At 43.0% G+C, this 15,305-nt stretch overlaps 1 protein-coding gene across 2 annotated transcripts in view; it reads right to left on the bottom strand.

The window, feature by feature from the left end:
- LOC311047253 (solute carrier family 66 member 2) overlaps nt 1–15,305 on the bottom strand; it is a 104,861-nt gene that overhangs the window by 84,999 nt on the left and 4,557 nt on the right. For both annotated transcript variants that reach the window (XM_084059907.1, XM_084059908.1), the window contains exon 3: nt 12,233–12,366. In XM_084059907.1, coding sequence (XP_083916033.1) covers nt 12,233–12,366 — 134 coding nt within the window. The remainder of the gene's footprint in view (nt 1–12,232; nt 12,367–15,305) is intronic.

Below are 15,305 nucleotides of genomic sequence, written 5' to 3'. Positions count from 1 at the left end.
AGGTAAGGAGACCGCTTGAACAAAGGTCTTTTAAAGCATTGAGACAAAGGAGACTGATAAATAGTGCAGAAGAAGACCAACGCAACTCAATACTAGGAAACTGTAGTTCATGGACAGAGTGTAGAGTGGGCGATATGACTTCAAACCAATATGCCGATTATTTATTTAGTTTCATTACGAGTTATAAAAGATTAATAATTGTACATTGTACAACAAAGTATAATACAGGGCTTAAGTTACTGTACATCCAGGACATCCCATGTGTTACATACCGGGTGTAGTACATAACAAAAGGGAGTCCACACATGTGTAAAAGGTAAAACAAAAATAAAAATAACTAGAAAATGTGCTCCTCGGAGCACAGGTCTCCGCCAGTACTGTTCCTGATTAATCCTGTCTTACCTATTTTTATTACATATTGTCACGTGTCACTTGACCAATGTTAGCTTGGCTGATGGAAGCTCACTTCAAAAAATATAAATGATTTTTTGAAGTGACACATCTATTTATAGGGTTCTATTTCGTCATGTGTCTCGCTAGCCAATCAAAGCACACCCTTTCAACATATTGTCACGTGTCACGTGAAGCTTGACCAATGTTAGCTTGGCGGACACACGGAAGGACAGAGACGAAAACATACTCTCTACCTCTGGCGGAGACAATAATAAACACTAGAAAAAGTGCTCCTCGGAGCACAACTCTCCGCCAGAAGACTTGTGTTGGGAATGTTGGGAATGTTCTATCTGTATAAGTGTCCTATCCGTCCTGTCTGTATAAGTGTCCTATCCCTCCTGTCTGTATAAGTGTCCTATCCGTCCTGTCTATGTAAGTGTCCTATCCGTCCTGTCTGTGTAAGTGTCCTATCTGTCCTGTCTGTGTAAGTGTCCTATCCAATTGTTACAGTATCCGATTTGTTACAGAGAACATGTTCTCTTATGTTCTAATTCTTACAAAAAATCCGTCCTGTCTGTATAAGTGTCCTATCCGTCCTGTCTGTATAAGTGTCCTATCCGTCTTGTCTGTATAAGTGTCCTATCCGTCCTGTCTATGTAAGTGTCCTATCCCTCCTGTCTGTGTAAGTGTCCTATCTGTCCATTTCTCAGCCATGTCAACTCGAAATCATGCTCGCTGGCTTGGGCGCTTAGCTGTGCCTGTTAACTAAGCATTTGTAGGATCGAGGCCTTCCCATCTAGAGAGGCTTTAGCTTAATTAAAGTATCTGCTTTGCATGCAGGATTGTTGGAACTGTCTTACCTCACTTTGAAAGTGGCACAGACACTTTCAAAGTGACACATATATTTTATAGGCCGCTATACGTCACTAGCCAATCGGATCACACTATTTCACCGTATTGTCACGTGTCACGTGAGGCTTGACCAATGTTAGTCCCAGTTTCAGAAAGTGAAAACAAACTCTCCTGGCGGAGAGAATAAAGAACAATGGTGTGTGGATAAATGGTGGATAAAAGTATCAGCAGTGTCTTCAGTGTATGAATGAGTGGAACACAATAGGCCTTGTTTGGGGGAGGGAAGCTGGCCAGGGAGGGTGATATTTGGACTTTGCGCCTGTCAGTGGGGGGTGTTGAACAAGAGGGAGTTATATGATGTCCTCCCGGTAAGGGCTCCTCACGGGCAGGGTATAGGGTACAACAGCAGTGACAAGACAGAAATGTGTGGGGGAGGAATTAATCGGCATAACGCCTAAATTAGGATAAAAATGGGGGTAAAAATATTTGACTTCTCTAAGAAAGAAAGGACGCACGGCTCGATGACTTAAGCTGTGAAGGATAGAGAATAATTTAATATCAACAGCACAAGCTACAGTACATCTCCTTAAGCCTTGTACAACATTTTGACAAGGAGGAACTGTTCAACCCACATGCACACACGCGCACGAACACACACACACGTTCGTTTCACCTGCGATTTGTCTGGGGGAGTATCTAACCTATTCTTCTGTGTTTATCATCAGTCGGCGGGAGCTGGGCGATAACCCCTAGCGACTGACAGCCTCAACCTTTAGTCTGAGACAGCGAGAAAGAGGGTGAAACCCATTCCTTCCTTTCCTTCCGTTAATAGGGCACGTCTCCTTCCACCACCACAGAATGCCGACAGTATTACAAACTAGTCCCAGGACATAAAAAGTGGTCCCAGGCAGTGGTTCTCATCATCACCCTTTTGAATTTCAAGGACTCCCAGTTTAATATGCATTAGGCAACAGACCACCATTTGATATATCTGTTTATATCTGGGACCCCAATATACACTGTACCATCCTCAGAGTTACAGACCTATAAAGGTCCATTTGGACGCTTGATCGACTCTGAGAATCAGAGGTCCCATCGCTGAGGCACCCCACACGTGCTTTCCAGCACTCCGTAAGCATATTTATGAATGAAGGACGTGCCACGTCAGATTCACAGTGGAGTATGGCGACTTACTGACCATAGAGAGTGAAACTAAAAAAGGCACAGAACGCACCAAAACATCCCCTATGCCATCTTTTTCATCTCAAGGACCCCCACAATGAAATGTATTTGGCCGCGGACCCCCATCTCAAAATATTTTGTTCAAAAGGTTTGCACAAATGTTCACGATATTTAAAAACTTGCCAAAGTATAAAATGTTAAAGTGGTTAAAGTTATTGTGACGCCATATTAACATATTTTGCTGGGGAACCCCTGGAACACCCCCAATGACCCCTTGGGGTCCCCGGACCCCACTTTGAGAACCAATGCCCTATGCAGCCGCTATAATGCTCACAATGTGAGCTTGTACAATGGCTATGTTCAGTGTGTGCAACACACAACTACTAAGCTCTCATGTTGAGTCCCGCTGCTACACCGTCCCAGTGCGCACAGACTTTTCAGATGTTGCACTTCCAAGGCTGTATAGTCTCACATAACAAAAAAAAGAACTTCTGAAAGAAGACTGGAAAGCCATCAAGGAGGGATCGCTTTCCTGAGCCTCGCCATGAAGATGAGAGTTTCTCTCTGTACTCTGCACAAGTGTTGAGAGAGCTTTATAAGCCACACTAGGTTACTTTAGTTTACATCCTGAATGGCAGGCTTAATATTATAATTGTGTCGAGGCTAAGTGCAACAATCCAACTGCAAGCCAATGTTTAGAGGCATTATATTGCCTTTTGTTAGGATTTGAATGCACTGTTGAGCCCATTAAATACGCTCAATATACGTTTTTATTTCTTTCATTCGTATTTCTTTAGTTTGCAATAATTCAACTGAAGGCCAATGTTTTGAGAAAGGTTGCCTTGTGTTTGTTGACAACACTGTTTGAACTTGAACTTTGAACTTGATGGATGTCTCTTGCAAGTCCTTGAGTGGCCTCTAGAGGCCATGTTGGTGCTACTCTCACATATATTTTTAACAGCATAGCATAACCTAAGCATACCATGGTTTGTCTGATTTGAGTAAAATTGCCATTGATTATCAACTTGCTAGTGAGGGCACTGGGGTGGCACAGTGGTAAAAAAAGGGCCTGCCTTAGTCTCACATAACAAAAAAAAAGAACTGCCTAAACAAAAACAAAAAAGGGCCTGCCCACCACCTCAGAGGTCGCGGGTTCAAATCCACCGTGGTGCATCCAGCTTTGTCGAGTGTCTACACAAACACAATTGGCCCGTGTTCGGGGGAAGGAAGCCGGGCGGGGAGGGGGATATTTGTCATTACATGTACTCCTACGGTCTGGGGCGTCACCCGTCAGCAGGGAGTGTTGGGGAGGAGGAGTAGAACAAAGGCTCTAAGTCCTCCCGGTGCGGGCTCCTCACTGGTAGGTGAGTCAGTATACAACAGCAACAACAGATACAACAGCAATGACAACAAAGAAATGTGTGTGAGGAGGAATCAATTGGCAAAATGACTAAATTGGGGAGAAAAAGGGGTGGAAAAAAAGAAGGGGGAAAAAAGACATACAAGATGTCTGTTCTGTTTCTGTCAAAGTTATGTTACTGTAAACAAAACTGAAACGTCCATGACTTCATAACCAATTTGTGAGGATTAGCCAACATTGACACAATCATTCAGTGAACTATTTACAGACAAATGGTCTATGTTCATGTACAATATACGGCCAAAGCTGTGAAGAGAAGCCGGTATGGTTCTCACAACCAAAGTAAATCCAAATGTATTTTATTTTAGGAAGATTTTTTTTTGTCTAAAAGTGTGTAAGTGTCTAAATGAAAACGAAGAGCAAATATTAACTGAGCACATTTTCAATTTCTCATACATTGTGACCGTGGAGTCCAATGTTCTGTTCTTAATAGAACCAGCGCTCACCTCACTGACTGCACCTGACTTGCTAATTAAACCTTTCTCTTATCAGTGAGTTAATTAAACCACACTACACTGCCCTCCTGTGTGTGTGTGTGTGTGTGTGTGTGTGTGTGTGTGTGTGTGTGTGTGTGTGTGTGTGTGTGTGTGTGTGTGTGTGTGTGTGTGTGTGTGTGTGTGTGTGTGTGTGTGTGAGAGAGCATAGAATATGTAAGAGCAGTAGGTGAGTCAAAACGGTCTCTCTGCATTTGGTGTGTGTGTGTGTGTGTGTGTGTGTGTGTGTGTGTAGTGCCTGAGTGCTACAGATAACAGTGAGTAGCAGAGCCATCACAAACTGAACGGAACATTCAGTGACCACTCAATGCGACAGCATACGAGTTCAAACACACACACACACACACACACACACACACACACACACACACACACACACACACACACACACACACACACACACACACACACACACACACACACACACACACACACACACACACACACACACACACAGCATTTATAAATGTTGCATTTGTATAGCGCCTTTTCTCCAAAGCACTTTTCAAGGTGCATTACATTCACCCATTCTCACACAGACAGCAGAGGAAACCATGCAAGGCACCAACCTGCTTATGAGCAGCAGTTTGGGGTTCAGTGTCTTGGTCTTAAGGACACTTCGACACTAACCCAGAGGGGGCACCGGGAACCTTCCGACCCCCCCCCCCCAACACACACACACACACACACACACACACACACACACACACACACACACACACACACACACACACACACACACACACACACACACACACACACACACACAGGCAGTCTAACACATACTTTAGTCCAGAAATCAAATTTCCAGTTCATTGTGTATTGTGAGCACAGGCACACACACAGTCCATGTTTGGGATGAGTCAGGAATCTCACAAAAGGCCAAACGCACAACCGGCTACAAGGTGTTCCCATAGACATTGAGTCAGTCAGGGTTACAGGTGAACAATAATAATACAATGCTAACAAGCCTCCCACTTATTGTACATGAAAGTCAAATTTTGTGACTCAACAAACAGCAATAATAATAATGGGCTCTATGCTCCATGCCCACCCACACACTTGGGCCACATACACACCAACTAGGTGAGCAAACAGCCAGTATTAACCCATTCAAACCGGGAACGCATCTGTGTAACAACTTAAACCATTAATTTAAACTTTGGCTATTCAAAAGAGCTTGTAGATCTGCTATTTTTTATTAATCGCAAACATTTGTGCAAATATTTGGCGGCCAAACACATATCATTTTGGGGTGTCCTTGACATGAAAATGTTTGTGAACCACTGATATAACAACAATAGTTTTTCAGAAAACTGATGTAGAAGACATTTGTAGAATCGGCTTCAGGGCTAAATGGGTTAAAGTAAAATGTAACCATATAAAACCTATACTGAGTTGACCGGAGTCCCCCACGGCTCTACGCTAGGCCTCCTCCTGTTTTCCCTCTAGTCTACACCAACCTTTTCTGGAGCCATATGGCTGCCGTGTTAAGTGGTCAAATGGTTCGATCGTGGGGAAATCACTGCTCTACAGTAAACATCTTCGCCAAAAATATCCAATTTGTCCCAGAATAGGGAGAGACTAGGGTGGTTAAAAACCTAAATCATTTTCTCTCTCCCTGATGTTATACAGAAGGGGGCGCCAGCGGCTTTCAGCATACCAGTGTGAACAGGTACAAAGTCAGCCTCACCGGTCATAACTTATCAATAGCCTATAATCTCTGTGTCAGTTTATGGTCTGGTAATTGCCCGACAGCTTCCCCTTTTGGGAATGATAACACGTAATTGCTGTCAAGTCGTGCTACCACTGGAAACACTTACAGAGATAAAACGCAAAACATACAAGTATAGTCCCACGGTTCAGCTCAGGTTACGGAAAAGTTTAACAGTATACAGTAGTTATTTGATCCTTTAGTCAACTCGGAATTCAAGGCATTCAAACTGTGCAGTACTGTACCTACTCAAAATACTACTGTTGGCTTGTACAGCATTGAATGATTTAGGGCCAAGACATTTCGGGTCTTGTGCTACATCATGAATCATGCACACCTGGCTCTAAGGTCATCTGGGACAGGTCTGCTTTCTGAACCCAGAGCCAGAACTAGACATGGAGAAGCAGCGTTCAGTCTTTTAAGCACCACATATTTGGAACAGACACCCAGAAAACTGCTGCAACTCTCTGTTTTAAATCAAAGGTTAATAATACCCTTCTGTTTGCTGCTGCCTTTTACAGAGACACACACACACACACACACACACACACACACACACACACACACACACACACACACACACACACACACACACACACACACACACACACACACACACACACACACACACACACACACACACACACACACACACACACACACACACACACACACACACACTTTCCTTGTCTAAGCAGTAGAGGGCGTTGTTACACCATTACAGATATTCAGTGGACATCTCATAGCACTCAGTTAGTCTCGGACACAATCAATCATTTCAAATGATGCTCCAAGCTTCCAGATACTTCCTCAACATCTGTCGCACTTGTCTTTGTCTTTTTATTCAAAGTTACCTCTACCAACATTCATGTTAGCAACCATGAAATGAAAGTTAGCCTGAGGTCCTATTCACATTTGGACACACTGTTTCGCGACCCTTTTCCCCCTCGTATCCTTTTCACCCGGTACCACAGGGCCAGGACTGTTAATGTGGAGCCCAGGGGCAGTCAATGGAAGTCACTGCAAAGTCACTGAGTCAGCTCACATCGGGGAGACCCATTATGCGGAAAATGTATGCGCCCGTTGTACACACAATAAACACCAGAATTAATGTGACTCTAAAAATGGACCCCGATTTTACTTTGCAGCTCTAGCTAATGAGCTATTCTCCATCATTTAATTCATCCCACAATACAAAGGATCATGTTCTTTTGGACACCATGGTGCATTATAGCCCGTTGCTAAACCTTTAAAGGACAACTGTCTTTCACTGTCGGCTCATTGTCATACAGTTATATATATTTATATCACATCCGCAGCCTTTATTTGCCCTTTATTTGATGAGGGGATTAATAAAAAGGACAAAGACAACTGAAATCAGCCCTTGGGACGGTAGTGGTTTACCAATTAGCACGCTTTCACCACAAGAGACATCACTGTGGATGCGTCAAACATGGACAAAAATCTATGATGCCAAACGCGATTGAGGCGATCTGGGAATCGGAATGTCACGGAATCAAGTGTCCCTGAGAAAGACAACCCCTAACAGCTAAAGTGACACTGTGGATTTTACAGTGTAGATTGGGGTCCCAGAGATAACCTATTGTATACTCTCTTGGCGTTACAGACCCGTAAGGGTCCATTTGGACCACTGGTGGACTTTGAGAACCTGTGCCTTAACCAACCTGGGACCCAGGTGGTGCATCAGTCCTTGTGTACGGCTGGTGCGTGCTGCTACACCTGCTCTTGGTTGGATAACACAATGCCCAGGTGATCATCTATCTTTAGAATGTTACAAATGGAGGACATGCTAGCTAATGACACAGGACAGATGTAAAACCCCTCCCATGGTATTGTGATCAAAGGGCAGAAACATTGCCAGTGGAGTCAAAGCTAGAAACAAACCTCGACGCCTCTATGTAACAGCATGCCATTGTGTAGTTATGGCATGATTTCCAAAAGGATATGGTAATGCTTTTATGCTTAAAGCTGCAATCCAGAACCCATTCTGCGATACACAAGCGTGGGCTTGTACATTAGCTATTTTGGATCACATCATACCACAAAGTATAAATCGAGCTTTAAAAGGACGACGTGCAGAGCTGTGTGTCATCACCATATGATATTGGTGAACTTGAAAGAAAATAATGAAAATAATAATTGCAGCGAATGCCAACTGCCCCTTTAGGCAAATTAAATGGGGGCAGACAAATGCTTTGATGACTGTGTCAGGAAAAAAGGTGTAGTTTTAAATCTTCAAACAGCGTCAACGGTTGGGGTCAACAAAATGTTGTGACATTGCTATGCCAGACAGTGTCAGAAACAGCAACGGATGACAGACAGGCAGAGCTTCACAAAGATTGATAAATGGTTTATGCAGGCTATCCCTGAGCAGTGATATATTTGACAACATACCATGCCCTGGACTGAGTTATTGCTTTAATATATCACGCCCAGGTGGCTATACAGCCCAGGATTCTACCAAAATTTCAACATGGCTATGAGGAATGGCATACAACATTTACAGATATGAATAATAGATGTATGGATGCGCAATATTGTGGATGTCATTTAGTGGCTGCAGTGGACACACCAAATGACATGGCACGTAATTCACTGATATACAAGTGGAACTCGCTCTGTTTGAGCAGTGGTTCTCAAAGTGGGGTCCTTGAAGGGGGTTCCAGGGGGTCCCCAGCCAAACTAGTTAATATAGCATCAAAATGACTTTAACCAAAAGTAGCGACGCATTGTGAGCTTGTAGATCTGATCTAATAATATAATAATAGTAATAATGAATATATATATATATATATATATATATATATATATATATATATATATAGATATAGAACAAAACATTTGCACACATCTTCTGCTCTGGGGGTCTCTGGCACAAAATCTTTTCAGATGGGGGTCTACTTTCACATATACATATCAATTTGGGGGTCCTTGGCATGAATAATGTTTGAGAACCACTGGCCTAGATATTACATGATGAAGCCATGAAGGGTATTGAAATGAATGATGACCGGTGTTGATGGATTTATCAAGATTAGAAAACTGAACCACTGTGTAAGAGAGAGAGAGAGAGAGAGAGAGAGACAGAGACAGAGACAGAGACAGAGAGAGAGAGAGAGAGAGAGAGAGAGAGAGAGAGAGAGAGAGAGAGAGAGAGAGACAGAGAGAGAGAGAGAGAGAGAGAGGGAGAGAGAGAGAGAGAGAGAGAGAGAGAGAGAGAGAGAGAGAGAGAGAGAGAGACAGAGAGAGAGAGAGAGAGAGAGAGAGAGAGAGAGAGAGAGAGAGATGGATGGATGGAGGGACAGTGGGAGGGACAGACAAAACACTGGGGACGACACAGGGTGTTCAGATCTATTTGTGTCCCTTTCCTGAGCCCCCCCCCCCCCCCCCTCATCCTGTCTGTGAAACCGGAGCTCAGGTTTGCACTTCAGAGAGCGGCTGCCTGGTGTGTGAGAGTGGTCGTACTGGGATGATAGTACACAGTACGCACTGCACTGTAACTGTTACGTTAACTCCGGAGTGTGCTGCCTATGCAGCAAACAGTCAAAACGCAGGAAAATCACAGATGTAATACTGTTAATAATTGCATATAATTTAATAGTCACAACACTAATTCAATGCATTCAAAACGCTAAATTTAATAAAACTAGCTTTTATTTATTTATTTCATTTTTATTAAATCAGCGATAATTTTTCAAAATCAATTAAATTGATTAGTTCAAATAACTGTTGCAGCCCAAATAACCAATGCAACAAAAAAAAGGTGCAGGCCATGGAAAACTTACAAGCTAGCGCTCACTTTTCACAGCAACAACACATTAAAAGCCCCACTACCACCCCCTAGAGGCCAAGCTGCTCCTAACACTCAAACCGGACCAAAGTGGTGTAAACCAATCGACCCTGCTACACTTTAAGATGAAACACAGCATGAATCATCTCACTACAAGTTGAGCCTGCCTCCAGACATTATCATTTAATGATACAAATTAAGCTGTTATCACAATTGATGTCTACTATAACACATTCTATTCAGGGTATTATAGCATTCCATTATCAAGCGTCATTCTATAGTCTAGTTTCCCATAAAAAAAAGTAGCCTAAACTTAGATTAAATTTCCGCCGGCCCATTTGCGGAGGCAATCAACCTGAGCCTCTATCAAAAAGACAATTACCCATAAATCTACGCTGTAAAGACTGACCCTGAAAATGAACTTGGATATGTTCCTGTTGCTGACGCGAGAGGTGAGATGAGACACACGCGTACTCATGCACACACACAAATACCAGAGCATTTGCTTTTGCACAGACACACACATGCTCTTGGACTCTTGATGTTTGTCGAATTAATCACAATTCCTGTCTCTATGATGGATAAAATCCCCAATGACACACACACACACACACACACACACACACACACACACACACACACACACACACACACACACACACACACACACACACACACACACACACACACACACACACACACACACACACACACACAATCGCCGTCAGTGTTCAGTATAGGCTAATCTCCTATATATGACATCCTAGTGGGTGATATATGTAATAGGACTTTTCTGCTTTGCTTCACACATTCACACATCTTAATAAATCCATCAATACCAGTCCAGTTCTCATTCATTTCATTACCCTTCATGGCTTCTTATAACATCTAGGTCAGTGGTTCTCAAACCTTTTCATGTACAAAAACAAAAACAAATTAATATGTATTCGTCCGCAGACCCCCATCTGAAAATAGTTTGTGCCAGGGGAACCCCCCCCCCCCCCCCTTATAAGATTTGTGTTGTTGAAATGTTTCAAAAGCATTGGATTTTTCGCACTTTTCAAGAGTTATTTGAAAATAGCAGATCTGCAAGCTCACAACGCATCACATCGCGACACGTTGTGAGCTTGTAGATAGACAATTGTCTAATAGCTGATGTATGTAGGGTCAAAGTGGTTAAACTGACTTTGACGCTATATGAACTACTTTTGCTGGGGCCCCCCTGGAACCCCTTCAAGGACCGCTGGTGGTCCCCACAGCCCACCTTGAGAACAACTGATGTAGGCCAAAGCCTTCTGTGCAAACTGAGGAGAGGTACGGATCAAAGTCCTAAGCTCAAGAGAAGATAGCCGCCTCACTATTATAGCCTTTCCATTGGCGCCCTCTTTTGGCAAGAAGTAGAAACTGAAACTAAAACCAGACATGTTTGTGGCCAGGCTCATTATCAGCAACACAGACAGTGCGAGTCAACACATTACTACTACTTAATACTCTACGAGGATCTTAGTAACATCACAAAACTTGCTTACACTTGGACCCTCACAGCACAACGGAAAGGGTCCTGGATGGAGTCTACACAAGAATGCTATGAATGGCACAAATGTCACATTGACGGACCACATCAGAAATGTGGTCCTCTATGGCAGTGGTTTTCAACCCTTTTCATATCAAGGTTCACTATTTATTTGGCATTTGAGCTATGGACCACACTTTGATGAGATTTAGACTCAGGTCCAAAACTTAAAAGATTTTGTCGTTGGATAAGAATTCCATGCTGTGGTACCACAGGAGAGACAACAGGCCCACGTTGATCAAAAGAACAATTCTTAACAATTGTTTAATTGTTTAACAATAATTTAACTCTTGAGAGCATAAAATGAAACCAAATGGACCCATAAGGGTCCATTTGGTTTCATTTTACGCTCTTAAGAGTAAATGATCTATAAGCGTCCATTTGGTTTCCAACTCTCCATCATTTAGCTGGGGACCACCTGGAAACCCCTCAAGGACCACTGGTGGTCCCCGGACCACTGGTTGAGAACCACTGCTTTACGGGGACCTTCCACGGGTCACAGACAAAGTCAGAGCGAGAAGGATGAGGCACTTTGTCAGGCACCCGGAACTAGTGGCAAGCAAACTGACACTGTAGGAGCCAACCCAGGGGAAAGCCAGGCAAGAAGCGCACCACCTACGTAGATGCACTGCGGCGCGACAGCGGCGCTAACAACACTGTAGAGCTCAAGACCCTGATGCTAAGACAGGAGGGTGTGGAGGTCAGCGATTCGGGAGTCCCGAGTTGGTGTTGGCTAGACCGCACTCTCGCATCGTAGTGCTGTGCAAGCTTCTGTGACAGCGCTGCAGCTTACCTGAGAGTCTGTGCTGCTTGGTGCTGACCCGGTTGGTGTTCTGGACGCCACAGCACAGGTGGAGCATGGCGAACATGGTGAGGATCATCATCACGCTCTGGAAGAGCAGGGTCAGCTCAAACTGCTTCCCAATCCTGCAGGGAACCAGTCAAAAACAAAAGCGGATGCAAGTTAGCGCGGAGGTTCTCAAAGTGGGGTCAGGGGTCTTTGAGGGGGTTTCAAGGAGTCCCCAGCAAAACAAGGAACAGTTTAACCACTGCATCTGTGGATCTACTGTATAGGCATCAGCAAGTTGCAACTCACTTGCCAGCCTATGCAATCAAACACTGGGTACCAAGATTACAAAGAGATAGGAATCGAAATCAGGGGTCATCACCATGCTTGCTTGAGACGGACATTTTGATCAATATTTTATTTTTGTCACGGACATACAAAATAACTGGTCAATAATTTTACCAGAAACCCAAATGACTAGCCCATGGGCGTCTGCATGAACACTAGTGCCACAAACACTGAGTCAATAAACGATCTATGAGTTAACAATGAAACACATCTGTGACGCGAGTGCTAATTCAAGACGGTTAGAACAAAAGAGCCCGCTCTGGGCCCCAACAGTCTCATTATGGGCATGAGATCTATTTAGCCACTACCTTTTCATCTTATTTTAGACCCTTAATTCAAATAATAAAAAGAGAATAAGACAATAGTTTAATTTGTATAATTGCGGGAAAAAAAAGTGTAATGCACATCAAACAAGAATAAAAACATTATTTATGATTAACATACTGATGACTGCACTTGGCACTGATATTTTTATATGGCAAATGGTTGAAAATTTCAGTTCCTTAGTTTATTTATTTTTCTCAGTTCTCTGTCTGCTGGAATTGTCTAGTCAAATGACGTGTGGTTTGTCCGCAAGTGTCTTTCCAAGTTCTCTTCCTTCACCATCACTGTGCAGTGCTTGCTGATGAGACAAATACTTAGAATAATGATGAGAGAGCTCTATCCAGTTCCATGTATGGTACACAAATACATAAGGCTGAGATTTCAGTTCCTTCAGTTCTGTCTGCTGAAAAGGTCTAGTCAAATGATTTGTGGTTTGTCAGAAAGTGGCTTTGCAAGTTCCCTTTCTTCACTGCATAGTTGTTGCAATTCATTTTCCCATTAAAAATTATTTAATGTACACTATGTTGTTACTACTTTTGTCTCATGATGACGTCTGTCCCCAAACTCATTCAACTGATGTCTTGTCTCGTTAGTTATGGTTGAAAGTACTATAGCTTAAGTACTAGCTTAATAAACAGGTAACACACCTGTACCATTGATATGCTGCCATGAGTGGGCCAGTGTGTTCATTCACACTGGCCCACTCAATTGTTAGTTTCAAGGGTTGTGGTTTCCGTATAATATATCTAAGGGCGGACTACCCAGACCCCAGCTATTCATTTCAATGAAAGTTGCTCACTGGCGTTTGAAGCACCCAGGAGTACAAATGCGGAGGTCTTGATCACTCGGGTTTCAAACAGTAGACGCATGCGCAGTGGCTTTTTTAAATTATTGCATTGTCAGATTTGACCACCAGGCGACGGCCGCTTCAGTGTTCTACCGTGGCTCTGGGGGCTTGGTACCAACACGACATATTAATGAGCATGTCATCCCGACACTTTACGGGTCACCAAAATCATTCAAACAAATTCTTTAAAAAAATGATTGTGAATATTTACGATAGATTACGTACACATTATAACCAAAATTCAAAAGTCTTGCCACGGACACGTTTGTCTGTGTACGGACATGTTGATGACCCCTGAGCGTAATCAGTATAATACATCTGAAATCGAGTCTTCGAGATTCTATTCTATTATATCCCTCCTTATCGGCTATCAATGATGTGACACATGGCCTATGAGTATTTCCAGGCTTATGCATTTAATCACAGAACATTCCACCGTGTGATTCAATACTGAATCTATTAAATGTCCTCTCCCTTTGTCCCATTCATAAAAATGACCTTATGCTCTCCACAGTGTAAAACCATTTTGGAAGAAGTCTCACTGTGGTGGCTCTGAGCCAGGCTAAATGGGAGCATTCTATCATCTCATTTCATTCTGTGATTCCATTACCGTTTCACCATCCAACTTACCGGTAAATGGAGATATGGAGTTTGAGTGCCCTGTGCTTCCAAAAGAGCAAGAAAGAAAGAATGAAAGAAAGAAAGAAAGAAAGAAAGAAAGAAAGAAAGAAAGAAAGAAAGAAAGAAAGAAAGAAAGAAAGCTTATTAACCACTTAAACCCTATACTTACAATAGTTGACCGTGGTCCCTCAGGGCTCTATACTTGGTCCACTCCTGTTTCCCCTCTATTCCAAATCTCTTTGCCAAATGTTTGCCCCAGATTTAGAGTTCTCAACAGGCCTGAAAATTAAGGCCCGAACATTTACCATAATTTTAGGCCCGGCCTTTCTATGCTTAATGTCCTCAAAGTCACGCATTTAACACGAACTGAGCAGATTGGACCTTCCGTTCCAGAGATAATGGCCAAAACATCTTGAAAACAGCCACTCGATGTTTGAGTTCTGGCCATTTTCGCCAGTAATTTTTTTATAACACAGGCTAGGAAGGTCGGACGGCAACGAACTAGATACCTGAGTAAGTTACCTAGATACCTGAGTAAGTTACTAAGTTAACTTTGAGCTGCAATCAACGCATCCACTGTCATTTGCGTCGGCCTTACCATTCGGCCACTAGGGTCAGTTGAAATGTATTTTTTGGGGGTAATATGTTATTTATTCATTCATTCATTCATTCATTCATTCATCCATTCATCCATTCATTCATTCATGCATTCATTCAATCATTCATTTACGGAACCCGAGGCTCGGCCCGACCCGGCTAATTAGCAAACATTTTCGGAGGAATTTTAGAACTCTACCCAGAAAAGGGATGCTAGGGTTCATGTGGTTAACTAGACAAACAGCACTTTTGCCCTGCAAAGAAGGAACTGGCTCGACTCGACTCTACACTCTTTACTCCTTTAACCAAATGAACCTTTAGAGAAAGCCAAGAGTTTAGCCA

This window comes from Gymnoscopelus microlampas (genome assembly GCF_963454915.1).
Source record: "Gymnoscopelus microlampas genome assembly, chromosome: 6".
In the NCBI taxonomy this organism is placed as follows: domain Eukaryota; kingdom Metazoa; phylum Chordata; class Actinopteri; order Myctophiformes; family Myctophidae; genus Gymnoscopelus; species Gymnoscopelus microlampas.
The sequence above is the reverse complement of the archived record's forward strand: the minus strand, read 5'-3'. Positions and strand labels throughout refer to the sequence as shown.